The following is a 16,597-nucleotide window of genomic DNA, read 5'->3' as shown; positions in this document are numbered from 1 at the left end:
CCGGCTCCCGGCTCCTCCGCCCCGTCTCTGCTGCTGGTTTCCATAACCCTGTCCCCAAAGCCCGGCAGCTCAGTAGGAGATCCGGAGCTCGGCGAAACGCGCGTTAAGCCAGCTGCCAGCGTGGAAGCCAGGCTCAGGGAAAGGGTTACTCTTCACAGTCTGAATGGCTGGTCCTTGTCATCGTGTACTGAGAAAGGACCAGTTTTATTGTTGCAGCTTATTTTTACTGAGGTATCTGTTACACATCCCGACTTGATTCTTTCCCTGAATTGGATACAAAACAATCTGTTAGTCCCTGTCTATTTCCAGTCTAGTTGTGTAAAGCTTATAAACATTAATACTCTAGTAGTGTCAAAGCTGTTTAGCAGTTCAGTGATTCGAGTGCCTTTCTGTGCAAGAAAACACGATGTTAGCATGTGATACATAAGCAAACCCACCCATTACTAACCTCTGCTCCCCAGGACCAGAGAAGAAAGCATAAGGAAAAGCAAAAAGTCCCCCAGTCCCACTCGTAGGAAACAGCCCCCAAACCCACCCCCAAATAAAAGGGGAAAAAAAAAAACAACCAAAAACAAACCACAACCAACCAAAAGAAAACAAAAAAAAGGGAAGAAAAGCCCAATCTGAATGAGCCCCGGAGTCTGGAAAACCCTCTCCGAGCCTGCGAGGGTGAAACGCCGCGGAGGCCTGCAGGATCTGCCACGCCAACACCCAGCGGCCAAAGAGCAGCTCGGCTTCCCCGTGCCCGGCGGGTGGTCGTCAACTCCAGCTAAAAGCAGCCGGAGCGGGAACGTCTCGGAGCAGCGTCTGTCTCGGGACATGTGCACGCTCGGCCACCTTCCCTCTTCCTCCCACCGAGCCCTCACGATGTCGGGCAGCGGGATAACTCAAGCCACAGTGTGTAAGCTAACGTACAGAGAGCACCAGAGCCTCTTGCAAACGAGGAGGTGCCTTTACACGAGCCTTAGCACGAGACCTCGGGGCTCTCAAGGACAGAGCAGCAGCCCGGCCGAGTAGTGCTGCGGGATTAAAAAGGCGAACCTGGCATTTGAGAATTTAAAGGAAGGCTTATTCGTTTTCGACGGTACGTTTTTAAGCCCGATCCCCGGGCTGCTGAGGGGGCTTTTCCTGTGGCAGTATCTGGCCCGGTGTTTTTAGAAGCCGCGCTCTTTTCAGTAGTGTCAAATAAACAGCTTCTGGGAGCAGGGACGTCCTGGGAGCACAGGGACCACGCCACGGCTAACCAGAGGTGTTACGGGAGGGCGTCTCCCCCGGACCCGTGAAGCCTCACAGAGCACTAAGACAGGCTTAAGTTGCTCACGGCGCGTTGCAGAACTGACCGGGCAGGGAAGGGACAGACACTTCTGGGCCGAGCTCGGGCTCAGCGGCGCGGGCAGGCACAGCCTGTAACGGCAACGGCGCCTCAAGCCTCCCATCCTGCGGGGAGCCAAATGCTCCCAAGGGCTCTGCTCACCTGCGGGAGCAGACAGAAGGCGACCTGCTCCTCTCACACTGGTATGACACACGGCAACTCACCCACCACCCTCCAGGAAACTGGTTTTTAGCAGGCTGAACCTCTGGAGTTATAACGTGGTTTTCGCTTGGATCGCAATGTAGCTACTAGCTCGGGTGGCTGGCACACAGGCGCCTACGTACGGGTGAAAAACGGGAATAACTTCTTATTTTGGCGCCTCTCGCAAAGGCTACCCAAGACTGCTCAGTCTTGTAGCGCAGACGGAATTAGCCGCGTCTGGGATAACGCGAAGTCCCAGCGCGGCTGAGGAGGGTGGTGGGGTGCAGCACCGCCAGACCGAGCTGTGCTTTCAAGGTGCCAGGAACCACGTTCCTGTGAGAGGCCTGGCCAACCCGCGGCGTAAGCAGTGCCGTCACCTCCCAGCTGCGCTAAGCAGCTTTCCTCCAGGTAAGCACAGATCCCGGAGCAATAACGGGGACTTCGGAGACACCTTTTGTGTCCAACAGGAAAGACAGATCACCTAAGTCAGCAGTCGCTCTTGCCCTCTTTTCCTACCTCTACCTGTCCTCCTGTGTCATGCACATGTCCTGGGACAATGCTGTTCAGCTTGTCTCCTGCTGGCCTAAAGGACGGGGAAGCCACTGCTCCTTTGCTCAGCTTTCTCTCTGTCTTTGGTGATACAATTAAAAATAAAAAAACCAAGCCCAAACAACCCACAATGTCAGCAAAACCACATATAAAAAAACAAGCGATAAGATATGCCAATACTTCCTGAAGAGGTTAAAAAAAAAAAAACAACCAACCAACCCCAAACAAACAAAAAACCCAACAACAAGTACATATCTGAGGTATTTCTTCTGCTCAAAAAAACCTGACTTGGGCCTGGAGGATGGGAAGGACGTCACCAGGGCAGGAAGGATGGTGCTCGGACCTGATCTCCAGGCTGGGGAAAGCACAGGTGGGAAAGGCCGGCAGGAGGAGAGAGGACAGAATCAGGCCACCCGAGCAGGAGCCGAGTTCGTGGAGTCACTAAGTCAGCTCGGTCGGCTCCAGACGCAGGAGAGCCAGGGCCAGCCTTTGTTTGCTTTCACCTGGGGGTTCGAGGGGAAAGGGCGAGGGCGGGCTTGATTTCCTTTCCTCTGCGTCCACCCAGGAGAGCGAAAGGTCTTACTCAACTGAGAGCCGCTTTCTTTTTCCTCACGTACAATTTGAAGGGGACTGGGCGTCTGGAGGCTTGTTCAGAGACCAACGGAGATACGCCTGTCACGTTAACCGCAATACCTACGCCCCCCCCCCCGCAGCCCCGCCGAATCGGATTTCAAATATCGCCTGCTGTTTTCTCGGCGCACGGACGTGGAGAGCTTCCAGGGGCTATCGAAAGACACCTTACGAGAAGGAGGTCGCTCCAGGAAGCCTAGCTCAACCTAAACGACAGCCCTTTCGCGTCAAGGGGGCAGAGGATCGAAACAGCAAGCCAAAATAAGTTCAGGCTCTCAGGGTAAACGTCACCGGGATGAGTTCCTCAAGGGGAGAGAGAGACAGGGTCAAGGGCATTTAAAACTTGGCTGAAAGCCTGCAGAAGGCAACGGTAGGGAAGAGGCCAGCACCAGCCAGGAGAACGAAGCAGCCGAGCGAGGGGTTTCTAATGTGTCTGCGGGTCAAACGTAGCGGTGAGAAAGTCCTTCCCCTCTTGCCAAGAGCTCGGAGAGGGGGAAGGAGGCTCACGAGCCGAGAGCACGTGTTCTAGGGGAGGACATACGAACACCGGACCACGACAGAGCCCGAAGAAGAAAAGCGAGGAAGCTTGCCTGCTCTGCAGCCGCACGGCCCTCTGCGCCACAAGCCACGGGAGGACAGGGGCGAGGCATCCCGCCGGCTCTTAGGATTGTCAATACACGGAGTTGTTTTGTGGGAAGAGTCCTTCTGGCTACTGGTTCGAGGAGAACCAAGTTTCCCCGCCCCAACTCCACAGCTCTTTCCACCTGCCTTGGTGACGTCTCGGCCATCTCTCAACCCGCAGCTCCTAGAGACGATCCCTGATTGAAAAACGCCAGGCATGCCCCCCCCCCCCCCCCGCCTCCATGTCCCACCCCCCGACAGGAACACAGCAAACCCTGGGAGGAGGAGGAAGAAAACAAAAAGCAAAAGGGAGGAAGAAAGGGGAGAACAAAGAAAAAGGCTGGACAAACAGACGATGAAGAAAAACTCGCTGGCATGGAAAGGTTTCAGCATCATCTTGCCGTTGGCCAACCGCAAAAGCAGGTTCCTTGAGATGAGGTAATCTGTGCGACTCCTTCCCGGCTCGCTCCCTGCCGAGAGCAGAGAGGAAGAGCTGCCGGAGGCCAGTGTGAGAGACAGCAGGCTCGGCCGTCCATCAGAGAGACCAGCTGGTGGAGGGCTCTGCACTGGGGGTTCCCCGGGATGAGGTAGGGCTGGGAGAGCAGTGGGAGCTGCTGCTGCTGCTGCAGGAACTTTGGGTGCTGGAGCCTGCAATGAGATGGACGACTGGCTTCTGGGCAAAGAGCACTCCTGGAAGGCAGAGAGAGGGAAAGAGAAGGGTTACTGGGACTCTGGGGTGGCACGGCTGAGAGGGATAGGGTACAGAGCAAAGGGCAGTCTATCCAACCCCAAAGATCTCATCCCAACAGAAAGAGGCTCGGTGCAAGACAAGCAGGCTTGGAGACAGATCAGAGGGTCAACGGTGACCGGGATATACGAAGGGATCCCCCAGGACTTGTTCCGGCAGCCTCTGTCACAGGGATGTTGTGCTTACAGAAGACAGAGATCCCAAATGGCTTCAACGCCTTCGGAGGAGAGAAGCACCTTTCACTGCACTGCAGTGCCAGGCCTCCCGCTCGGGCTTTGTCCAAGGATGCGTGTGTGTGACCTGCAGAAGCGAAACGGCTCGAGCAGAGTACAGGGGACAACAATTCGTGCTGCCCAGAGACGCGCGAGGAGAAGCTGAGTAAAGCCACTCCTCAGCAGGAGGAGAGGGATAATGCTCCTTCCTGCCAACACTTCCACAGAGGTCCCTTCCCTCAGGTTTTAAAAACACTAACAACCACCACCGGAAGGAAAGGGCATTAATCTTGACTGCCTAGGGCTGAAAAAAGAAAAGGGAGAGAGAAAAGAAATCATCTCCTGCTGAACTTTCTAAGCCGGAGAGGTTGTGTGTGTTGCGCTTTGGCAAAGGCCAGCCCCTGGGAGCACGCCACCCTCTCCCCGTCCTGCTCTGCACCGCCAGCCTGGCTCTCTACCCATCCCCGGGAGCGGTTCTTTCTCACCAGCATAAATTGTGCCGTTAATCTCCACCGACATGTTAATGCTCCCAATGCCGTTAGGTGACAAATTCAGTGCCGCCGCCGCCGCCGCCGAGTCCGGTTTATCTTCTTTCAAGAAAGAAGAGATGCAGGGTTAGAGAGTAACTATCCTGTTTCCCGCAATATCCAGAGGTGATCAAAGGTGTACACAGCCCTCCTTTTGCCTCTTCTTTGGTGAGGAGATCCCCACGCGACCTCTGCTTCTGGCCCCCCGATAAGGTAAGTCTACGCAGGTGTTTAAATGCTTCAGTGTGAACTGAGTATGGGCTGGGATCCCAGCGGCGTTCGCAAATCCCTCCCCGACTCGCACGCTGGAGGGCCAAATTAACATCCCCTCCAAGGAAAAAGCTGCCAGCACGCGAGACGAGACCATCTTTTGAATCGGCTGGATGGCGGCTGCGTTTGCGGCGGGCGGGGAGCGCCTGCACAGCCCCTCTCCCCCGTCGCTGAGAGGCGGCGGTTTCTGGAGGAGCTGGTGAGGGGCTCAGACTGCAGCATCTCCAGCGGCCGCTGGAGGGAGGGGGACTACCCGCAGCGCCAAGGACTCAAGCCCAGGGACACGACGCTGGGCTGCCCCTACGGCCCGCGTCAAAGCTGGTTTTGGCTGTCCCCTCAGCCTGGAGGGTCCTTCCTAAGCCGTGTCGGCAAGCTCCGAACGTGCCAATGCAGAGCAGGGGTTGAATTCGCACTGACGTTTAAGGGGAGCTGAACGTCAAACGCTCCCGGCCGTTTCTGAACCTCCAACTTAAGCGACCCGTAACCGTGAGCCTGGGTTGCGGGATTGCTTCTCCGCGCTCGTGAATGCGCGCTTACAGTTTGCACAGCCGTATCATGGTTACCGGCCCACCCCATGTTGGTTTTGGGGCACTGGGCTATTAAAACAGAGAGAGATGATGCAGACAGTCTGCTCAGGCTCTGACATTGCATGTAAAATGCATGTTTTTAACTCCTTTCAAGTCTGCCGGGACAGCAAGTCCACCGTCCCTGTAAAGAACGCTAAGGACGCTGTTAACGTTTAACCTAAACGTTGCTATCGAGCTATAATAAGCTCACGTGGTGCTTTTCAAAAGCGCCTCTCAAAGCGCTCCACAAAGCACAATATTATTTTTATTTTGCAGTTGGGAAAATTAGGGCACGAAAGACAGGACAGACTCGTCCACAGTCACCTAACAAAGGTGGAAATAGTATCGCTGAATCCTTAGGGCTCAGCCCTCGGCCCGTTACTATTTGTAGAGACTAAAATTGTTCCCAGCGGTTTGATTTAGGAAGTTCAGGGTGGAAAGAAAAAAAAAAAAATAAAAATCAAGTGAGATGAGAGGGAATGAACATGACTTAATAAATTTGTCTTGCCTTTTACTCACTATTTTCGTTTTGGTTTTACGTAACCGTGACATTTAGGTGGATGCATAGCTGTCAGGAACTGTGATGTGAAGTCCCAACCCCATTTAACTCCGCAGCCAGCTGCTACTGCTTCGAAGGGGAACCCGCTTCGACCCTTGGCCATACATACGTCTGGCAAAGCGTCTCAATAAAGCATTTACCAGCATCGCTAGCAAAGGCCTCAAGAACAACTCTTCCCTTTCTTCTAAGCCGTGCCAAACTTGCCTGGCCTTGTGCCTACATCCCAATGTACAATTAATAGGGGGTCTGAGACTTTTAATTTTAACGGATCAAAAGGTTTGGAGGAAGCAGCTGTCGGGACTGAAATTTTCTGAGGCTCTGCTGTCCAGCGAAGTGCAGCCCCCAGGACAGGTAAGGGAGCCACGGCACTTAATCAGCTTTTGAAGCCACTATATAACAGTATTGATTCTGACAACGTGACCTTTGCAGGGTGACTCCCCTTTTACAAAGCATTTCAGGAGTGCATTTCCCAGGCTGTGAATGCTGCTTATACGTGACCTCCTAACCCAGCCTTGCCAGGAGTTCTTTGCCTGGAGGCTGTGCGTAGGGTTGCAGCAGATGTTGGTAGGAGTCACCTGACTTGCTAAAAGCCCTGGGACGGGCAGGGCCCCCCTGCAGATACACAGGTCTTTGTGGCCTCCTCATCACACCTGACAAAGGATTGTGCCCTAAAATTTAGATTTAGATGCCCTAAAAGCTGGGCATCTCTCTCCCGCGTCTCCTGCAGCCTGCTGCCCGTACGGAAGAAGCTGTTACCTCCACGATCAATTAAAAGGGTTCCTGACCGGGAAAGGACAGGAAAAAAAAATCATTCCCTGCAGCACAATGCTGGCATGAGGCTCAGGTGAGAGCAGGGCCGGGGAAAGCCGAGCGTCTGGCACACGGGGGGCTTTCCCCTCCAAAAGTCGTCTTATTGACTGCAGAATCACAGGACTGCCTTTGGCCAGGCTAAACCCTGCTCTCGGATCTGAAGTACGCGCCAGGTATTAAACACGAGGGGGTCAGGTACGTGGCCCAAAGCAATTGCAGCCAACCCACGTGCTTCCCGTGAAGGAAGGAGCATGCTTACAGCACGCAACAGAGCGCTGCCGCAAGGACAACTGAGCTAGCATCACCTGAAACCGGCAATTCCCCACAGCGCAAGGTCCGGGGAGACACAACAGCTTGAGTCCTGAAGCAATCTCGCCGTGATCAACACAGGAGGTCATAAGCTCAGAGTAAGGGTCCTGTTGTATGGGTCAAGGGGGTTTTGTCAGCTTAGACGCAGAGCTTTCTGAACACAGCTAGGGTGCTTCCGAATCCAGGCTGGATTCGGATGATGCCGGATTATGCAGCGACAAGAACAGAATAAAACCAGCAGCAGTAAGTGAAACCTAATAAAATATTGCTACAGTTTAGCTTTGCAGTTACTGAGCTCCATTTTAACAGCTTCTTGACAGTGACCTCTGCCTGGTACCCAGAGAGAAAAATCAAGCCTGTGTGTAAAGAGGTGTTTGACATCCTAAACTGGGAGCAGTTCCCTCCCTGCTGCAGTCTGCACAGGCCTTTTGTGTATCTAGAGGTGCTGCTTACCCTTGCCATTGATTTTGATCTTCATGGGGATCTGCCGCGCCATGCTGAACAGGTTGCGCTGAAGAGCCTGCTGGACGAGCCGCTGCTCCTCCTCTGTCATCCGTGAGACCTTCTTCTCCGGAGGCTCTCCCGACTCCAGTCTCTCCCTCAGCTGCTCTAGGGTGGCTGTTCTTGCTGCCACAGTTGCCTGCTGGCTAGCCAAGGTCACTGGCACGGCAATACGATTTGGCATAGACACAGTCAAGGGCACGCCGTCACCTAGAAAAGGAAAGAGTCACTTAGTCCCTCCCACGGCCCTTCCTAAAGCGAGCACGCAAAGGTTTAAACCGCAGGCAGAACGTTCTGCAAACCCCGAGCCACCCGAGTCCCACTGCTCTCGAGTCCAAAGCAGTCTGGGCGGACAAAATGGAAAATAACTGTGTTTCAGTGCCTGCGCCTCTTAACCCGGCCACCCTCTTTGCCGCGAGTAAAAAGTAGCTGACCTTTTCTGACAGCTGCTGCTGGAGACACCCGAGGATTGCTGGTCCCACTGCCTGGCGCGACACCGATGATGGGGAAGCGGATCTTTGGGGGAGACAGGAGGGAAGGAGGCCCCGTGGTGGTGGGCGAGTAGCTGAACAAAGAGGAGCTGTAGCTGGGCCGCCTGCCTTCCCGCCTGTTGCCATCGATTGCAGCCTGGAGCTCAGCAGGAGAACTGAGGGATTTCTTCTCGCATTCGTAGGCATATAGGTACTTCATATACCTGGGAGGGAGGCGAGCACAGGGAAACTCAAGTAGGTTTCTCAATAGAACGTGAAATTCTAGGCTACAGCAACAAGCATTGCATTCGGGAAGACTTTCAGACTGAGGTCCTCTGCAGACCCGGAGTCTTTGCGTATCGTGACCACCGCCGCGCTTGGTTTGATAAGCATTGAGCAGTTTGGGCGTGAGGCACAGCTCTCAAAGAAACGTTGAGTTTACTCAGTGTTTACAGGGAAGCACATAGTTACATACTACTACACCCACAAGGGCAGCAAAGAATCATCCAGAATTCCTTTACAACCGAGACACCGTCTAAAACGATAAGAATTAAGATCTTGGACTGTAACACTTAATGCAAGGAAGGAAGTTTGAGGAATTACCCTTGTCCAAGTCAATTGTACCGGGCAGCACCAAACCATACCGCTTTTGCCGAATACTGGTACACACGTTTGCAGGAGACTCTTTGTACCAAAGGCTGTAGAACTGGCAAGGAGCTCCCCTCGCTGGGACTCAGGGGCTCCAATAACTTCCAGGAAAACCGAGTCTGCCTAAGAGCTGGGTGCGGATTCCCAGAGCCCAGCCTTCCATGCTCCACTCACTAAAGCACAGCTTCGCCCCGTTGCTTAAATTTTACAGTAGGTTTACTTTCACTATTCTTTTTCCTCCGCTTATTCTACTTTTGCTTCCCTTTTTTTTTTTTGCTTGCCTAACCCACGTGAGGTACTGCAGGTCAGAAAGGCCATCCTCACAGTAAGTAGGTGCTGAATGCAAGTTTCCACAACTTAGTAGCCATAACAGACATTAAATGATCAAGTTCATACTCGATGCCCACAAATCAGGAGGCCTCCCTCCCTCCTCGCTGTGCCAAGCGCTCTTCAGAGACAGAGCAAGACCCTCCTTGCCCCGAGGAGTTTAAGCTCTGAAGAGGCGAGAAAGGCAGAGGACGGAGGGAGGCGCAGAGCCCAGCGAACAAGGCGATGGCGTATTAGCGCTGGGATCGTAGGGGTGGAAGGGGAACGAGTTCAGGAAGAATCGCTGCTAAGAAAAACGAGAGCAGAAAGAACAGAAAGGAAAAACTGCACGTCTTGGGCGAGAGGGATAAATAAAGCAATTTATCAGCTCCTCCCTGGCCACAGAGTAGAAGTCTCTTAGTTTTTTTTCACCCCAGTCCCTGCTTTGCACTCCCCGATCCCCACTCTGCGTTCACACCCACGCTGTTAGACCTCCCGGACTCACTGGGTTCGAAGCGTGAATGCGGCACTGGTGATGGAGGTGGGCAGATTAAGGCCTTTGGTGATCTCTCGCCAGATCTTCTTGTTGATGATTTCCACCAGCCCTCCTTTCTCGGTCACCAGCTTGTAGAGCATGTAGAGATCCAGGATCTGCTTTGCCATGATGGGGATCCGATTGATGGGAGTTCCTGCAGGGAAACAGCGGGGAAGGAAACATGGAGTCAGAGAGAAAATGAGGCCAAGAAAACCGGCGGGTTGGGGCTATCGATCTTCCTTCTAATAGGAAATTCAGGCAACTCTATTTGTAGCCTGACTTGAGGCCTCTCGATAGGTGAGTAAACGAGCCAGAGAAGTGTAGCTACATGGCACGTCCTTTTCATGAAAAATCCTTTCCTGTGGGCAAAAGCAATTATCAGACAAATAATAACCTGCAGCTAAGAGCAACTTCTAAAATAGAAAGAGGGGAAGTAGGGACTATTCAATCCTAGGGGTGAGGGAGCAGCACAGAGGAATCATTTTTTTTATGAGCTCCCAGGGCAATCGCAGATAAAAATCTGCATCGCTTGTGCTCAGGAAGGGGCTGAGCAGCCAGGCAACTCGAGCTACTCGTACATCGGGATTCGGCTCCCTCACTCCCCAGGATTTGCTATCCTGTATCGCTTGGGAACCGCGACAGAAAAGGGTACGTGACACTTGAGAGCATCTCCCTCCCCCACGTACATTTACCTCTGTCCTCCCTCACAAGCACGTGCGTAACGTTTTGCCACAGCTCCTGCTCTCACAAAGCATTTTCACCCTCCCACTCCTTTCCCCTGAACACGCTCCCAAATGACACACCGACGAGGCCACGCGTGTACCTTGGTAGCAACTGCAACCCAGCTGCTGGAGCGGTAACTCGCTGCGAGAAAGCCAGAGAAAATCGCGTTGATGGTGGAGGCGAACAAACGAGCGGTGCGACGCGGCATCAGCGTGCCCGACTGCAGACACCGCAAAGCCAGGCACCCTCGCGGCTGCTGGGAGAAGCACCAGGCATCCAAGCACCTCTTGGAGCCCAAAACAAGGTCCTGCTCCACCCTTGCGAGGATAGACGGGGCAGGCAGGGAAGCAGCTCTATCCTTCCTGTTCAGTTTTGTCATCTTGTGGGTTAACAGAGGTAAGAAAAATCTGATTTTTAACCTGATAGTGCCCTTTTAGCAGCACCTTAAAGTGATAAAGCACGCAGGGTTTGAAAAGGTCAAACTAATGAGATTTAGGCAAGGAGAGGAAGAGGGGGGAAAAACGCTGACGTAGCAAAGCTTTTATTTCGCATAGGAAATACTGTCCTGGATCAAAGAGCCGTCCATCTGAGGTCAGTATCCTGTCTACCACAATGGTCAGCACCAGCCTTTACAGGAAAGCCTGCGAAGCGCCGTAATGGACAATTATGGAATACCCAACCCACAGGGGAGACTTCTGCCACTGCTCATCAGCCAGCGATTCGGTTAATGCCCCGAAGCAGAGCAGTTTATGGCCCTTATAAATGGGTTTTATTCTGTTTAGTGAAAAGGAGTTCAGCTCAGCTCTGCAGATGTCCTCATTATACATGTAAGTGTAATTTTTTTTTTCCCCCTCCCTCTCTTTTCTTTTTGAAGCCTGTTATGCATTAGCTCACGGTACCAATTCCCACAGGTTAATGAGATGTTGGATAGAAAAAGTAAACTTTTTCAGCTTTAAAAGGGCTGCCTTCAATTTCACCAAGTTACTAACTCTGAAAATGTAAGAAAACATAAAGAGCAACCTGATCAGGCTTGGTCTACGTGCTCCGTCATTTTATATCTACCATATCCTCTTTTCCTTGCCTTGTCTAAACAACCCCTTCCCTGTCCACGACAGAAAAGTCCACAAAGCAGTAATTTCACAAACTGCATCAGATCCTCTTCCTGCATTTCAGAGATGACAGTTCCTTCAGGGAGCAGAGAGAGACAGACGTTTCCAAACTGTTCAGACGCACTGCGGCTCCATCCGTCCATCCCAGCCAGCCGCCCCAAGCCAGGAGCTGGTCCCTCCCAAAAGGCCAGCCTGTGTAAACGCAGTCCTCAGCCTGCTTCGTTTTTTCCTCAGCCACCATTTTGTCTCGGTGTGTTATTGCAAAGATTAAGAGCACACTAGCAGCATCATTTCAGACACACGGAGGGCTGGGAGTGATCATGTTACCAGCCTTAAGTTATCATTCATCAGCTGAGCCACAGTAACCACAGTCACACCCAGCCCGCTCCAAATGAAAAGCAGGGAAATATTTATCTCCGAGGACTCCAGGAAGAGCCAGGGCTGGTTTTTTCCCACCCCAAAATGCCCCTTCATTAACAGTTCAGCATTTCTGCCCCAGCTGGGGTGTCCTAAGTGGCACCGCGCTGCCAGCAAAGCTTTCGCTCCACCGGGGCAGGATCAAGACCCGCTCATCCAGCAACCCCGCGCCGCTCAAAGCCACCCACTTTTCCCCAATCCAATTTAGGAAATGGCATTAACTTGTCCAGAAGGGACTTTCATCCAGCTCTCCTTGGACAGTGACCAGATGGGGAGTGAAAGGGAAGGGTCATGGGTAAGGCTCCTCAGGCAAACAAACCGCTAATACAGAAGTATAAGGAAATATCTACTGTTTAATATACTGCATTTATCCTAAACGCAGTTTTGTTCTTCTCTAGATTCTCCCATCTCAGCATTTGAAAAGGTACACAAGTATATTTATCCAAATGCTTCTGTGAAAGGGACAAACATTATCTACATCAGTAGGAAATAAAGGCTTAAATATATTTCCAGAGAGCTGGCTCATAGCTGGAGAAGAAACAGCAATCGGATCTGACCTCCCCACCTCATGTTACTACCCCTTTGACACCCTCCCTTCCTGAAGTTTGCTTTTAAACAAGATCCACCGACCAAAGTGCCCTGAAATTTAATTAGTAGCTTTGTAAACTAAGCTAAAACCTCTAGCTGTTTTTTTCGCCCCGTGAAGTTTCTTTATGCAGGCTGAGAAATTCTACAGCAGGGACAAAACTACTTCCATCCTTCTACCACTTAAGCACGGAGATGCGATCATTTCCCTCCCACGCCTTCTCACAGTACCGCTCGAAGTAGTATCTCCCAGAGCTAGCAAAGAGTGATTTGGGTTTTGGACCTGGGAAATTAACTGTACTCTTCACCGAGCGAGCTAGGGCTCTGCCAGTTTCATAGGATCCGACTGCGAAAGAGCTGAGAAGCTCTCGCAGCCCTCTCCTCCCCCAGCCCCGCTCCGAGGAAAGGCAAAGCGATAAAGTCTTTATTGGAAACCCCCAGCGCTCGAACAGGAAAGGCTGAAAAACGAGTATCATGGGACGATTGGATGCTGAAGCCGAGCGGATCCTTTCACAGGCGGCTGCAAGCCTTGTCAGGGGCCATGATGGATTACTGTCATCTGGCAGCATCAGGATTAATGATCCGGAGGTCAGAGGGGAGAATTCCAGAGGGAAAGGTCAGCAGCCGGGGGCACAGCATAAGACTTGTTGCCTTTTGATGGCAAACTCATTTTACTGTACTTTCGAGCCTCTCTATTCTGCCGGCTCTCAGAAATGCTGTATGCACTGTGCTTGCGAAGAGGCAGAAGCCTTGCCCGACTCAAGAAGAGGGCAAGGAAGATGACTCGCTCCTCTCCTAGTTCTCTTGGTACATTACTTTTTTTTTTTTCCTTTTAGCATAACCCTAGCTACACAAGTACGGGGCATTCCTGCAAGGCATCAGCCAAAGGGGGGGAGACGACGAGGAGTCTGTTTCCACTGGAAAAGGGATGTTGTGTAGCTGACGAGCATGGGAGACCTCAGGAAGACAAACTCTAGGGCAGGCAAACTCCTGCTACCGAAGACCCAAGGGTGGGAGTATAGCCTAAGGGTAAGAGGCTGTAAGACTCCAGACAACCTACTTCCCCCTTTGCTAACTAGAAGGCCTGTGAAGAGGACAAAAAGCCCAAGAACGACACTGGAAGGAGAAGGAGGAATCATCCCATAGCCACGGGCTCCTGGTTTTTTGAAGGGAAAGACAGCTGTAACTAAGATTAACTGTAATTCAGATTTCTGGAATAAAGAGTTTCCCTGGAGGAAGCCTCACTGTAGCTATAAACGTCTCTGTCCTTCAAGGGGAATAAGCAGCCCCCTTTGCCAAGCTGCTTCACCCCGTTCAAAAGCCTCTTCTGTTTCAGGCAGACGTAACAGAAGCCTAAAGGGCTTATAAGGATAGGCTTGAATGTCCCCTATGTCCCCTACGCTGGAGAGGCAGAAGGAGCAACTGTTTGATTTTCGTCCTTCAAGAGCTCTTTAAGAAGGGTCTGAGGAAGCTGTAAACCCCGGATAATCTTTGAATGACTGTTTTTACATCTATTGGCAATGAACCAGCATCTGGGGGTGCTGGCTGAGCCATCGGCACTCGCTCAGTGCTGAGGCTCAGCCTTCCTGCTTGTCGAAAGGGACCTAAGCTTTGGACCGTCATCATCATCTTCATCTTCACCCACCCAAGCATGCTGCCCAAGGTGGGCTTTTTCCTGCTCTTCATCCTGCCTTAGCCAGACTTCAGATTTACACCTAATTCTGAAGGCGCAGACTGATGTTAAGCAAAGAAAACTGCCCCTAAGACTGTTCTTAACCGAATCATAGAAAGTAAGTCCCCTCTCATTTTGCAGGGATTCGCTTGGCTTTGCGAGTCCTCCACGACAGGGATCCCCTGCCAAGAGCCACTCTCTCCTCTCCTCACGCTGAGCTGCACGGGAGTTCCCCACCATCAAGCAGTCTAAGCCATGACTTGTCCTGCGTGCAAGAGACAAAGAGCAGTTAATTATACCCAGCCTGGAGCACTACTTTTTCAATCACCTCCCATTTTTTCCCCTATCCAATTTACTTTCACAAGTGCCCATTTTTTAAGTAAGGAACAAAGGGGGTGAGAATCCCAAATATTTATTCTGCAGAGCAACATTCAAAGTGCAATAAAGCACGCTCTGGAGCGAAAAATAGGCACAGAGGGGGCATTTTTAAGCCACAACCTGCACAGGTAAGGAAAGAGCTGCTCTTTCCAGCTTCCACTCTAAATACGTTCGGAAGAGAAACAATATCAGACGGCCAAAAGGAAGAGGCTTTTCCCAGGAGCCTGGGGAAGTCCACAGTGATTTAAAATAATTTTGAACTAAGTCTTGAAGAGATCTTCATGTTTCTTTGAAGGGAGACGGGGAAATTACTTGGTATGAATGATCCCCGCTCTCCCAGGCTAAACAGAGGTAAAAATCAGTTCAACAGCAGACCAGCAGTGTAGGAAAGGAGCAAATCAACTTGAGCCCTGCACCGTCTCATTTCAGGGCTTGCTTGAATTCCCCTCTCCCAGGACAAACCCCGGCTGGCTTCACATGAAGCTGCCCCAGCTCTTGGCATGAAGGTTGTATTTGTTGATTTGGTTCGAGTCTGTCCCAAGCACTCAGCGTTAAAATAAAAAGCGAAGGCGTACAGAAGGGAAACGACGTCTCCCCTCTTCCTCCCTGCCCTTGCCACGACAGCTGATCTAATCTCTCCCTACGCATGGCATTTCCACAGCGGGCATTCGCACCTCCCAACGGGAATGTCACCACCTGATCCACGAGCCTGCAGACCATTAGACACTCCTATCAAAGCAAGAGCCAGGACAGAGGGTAATTAATCATGCTCTATTTGACAGGAGGCCCACTTCTTATCTGCACCCCTCCCTCGAAACACCATCAGTTTCTGCTTCCCTCCCCAATAAGCGAGGCTGACAGCAGCCCCTTATCAGATTTCGGCTGCTGAACCGGAGGCAGCCTAACTGGCATCCAGCGCCCCGCTTCTATTAGCCAAGGCTCCAGCCACATTAACCTTGCCCGCACAGGGTGCTCCTCCATCCCCGAAACGGAGATCCCATGGAGATTTGCTCTCTTGTACCCAGCTCAACTACAGTCCAACTGTTTGGCTGCTACTGACGCAGCTGGGTCCAATATATTTGCCATTACAAATTTCTTCGCCAGATGTTGAACCGCCATGCAACTGGTGGTGGGTTTCCATACATACGACCTTTGAACCGAATGGGCAAACTTCTTCTCTAGGCAGAGAGGGGCACAAATACAGAAGGCAATGCAGAGAAATGGGGGCAGCTGGGAAAAATAAAGGTTGGTCGGACAGGCTGCACGAAGTCAAGAACTGGAGCATCTTCATGCCGAACAGTTCCACCTTCTTCCATCCACCCGGATATCTACAGCATCATCTCTTCGGTGCTGAGCCACCTCCGCTGCTCGAGTGCAGCAGTTCATTAATCATTTGAAAAACATGCTGTTAAAATTTAGGGGGGGGGGAAGGCCAAGAACACCCATCACAAAGAGGAAGTACCAATATAAGGAAGAGCTCGAGAAGACCAGGATTCGAGACACAAACATCCAGCCTTTGAGATGCTGGAGAAACACCTGACAATTTAACATCTCAATCTTCAGGGGAAGCGAGGAAGAAACCCCTTTGACTCCATCACTCAATTCTGTATACCCAGGAAGGAGCACCTGGGATTCAGAGATCCTCAGCTGGCAATCGCTAGAGCAGACTGGTGATGGAAATCCGATGAATGAGCTACAGAAAGGTTCATGCAAAGCAACAACAGCCAATCACTTCAAATTAATTTCTTTTGTACCCTGTCCAGTGCTAACTCAGTTCGTAACAAAACATTTAAGCTGCTCAAACGCTCTTCACGCTGGCTAAATTTAAAACAAATCTCCTGTAAGCCAGAACCAAGTAAACTCCCAATACTATTTTCCCATTGATTACAACTGCAGCTTCCAATGTGATTTTCCTTTGGAGCTAAAGCAATACTCACTC

The 16,597-nt window shown here is 51.7% G+C and overlaps 1 protein-coding gene across 5 annotated transcripts in view; it reads right to left on the bottom strand.

Moving 5' to 3' along the window:
• Positions 1-3,595: 3,595 nt before the first annotated feature.
• Positions 3,596-16,597, bottom strand: part of ARID3B (AT-rich interaction domain 3B) — a 33,114-nt gene continuing 20,112 nt past the window's right edge. For 2 of the 5 annotated variants that reach the window (XM_076348525.1, XM_076348526.1), the window contains exons 5-9: positions 9,745-9,928; positions 8,250-8,509; positions 7,768-8,025; positions 4,759-4,863; positions 4,017-4,361 (exon numbers count right to left, since the gene is read on the bottom strand). In XM_076348525.1, coding sequence (XP_076204640.1) covers positions 4,162-4,361; positions 4,759-4,863; positions 7,768-8,025; positions 8,250-8,509; positions 9,745-9,928 — 1,007 coding nt within the window. In that variant the 3' untranslated portion in view covers positions 4,017-4,161. The other 3 variants (XM_076348528.1, XM_076348529.1, XM_076348527.1) reach the window with 3 other exon arrangements.

The sequence above is a fragment of the Aptenodytes patagonicus genome, chromosome 10, assembly GCF_965638725.1.
Source record: "Aptenodytes patagonicus chromosome 10, bAptPat1.pri.cur, whole genome shotgun sequence".
NCBI lineage: Eukaryota > Metazoa > Chordata > Aves > Sphenisciformes > Spheniscidae > Aptenodytes > Aptenodytes patagonicus.
This window is presented reverse-complemented; position numbering and strand designations above follow the sequence as displayed.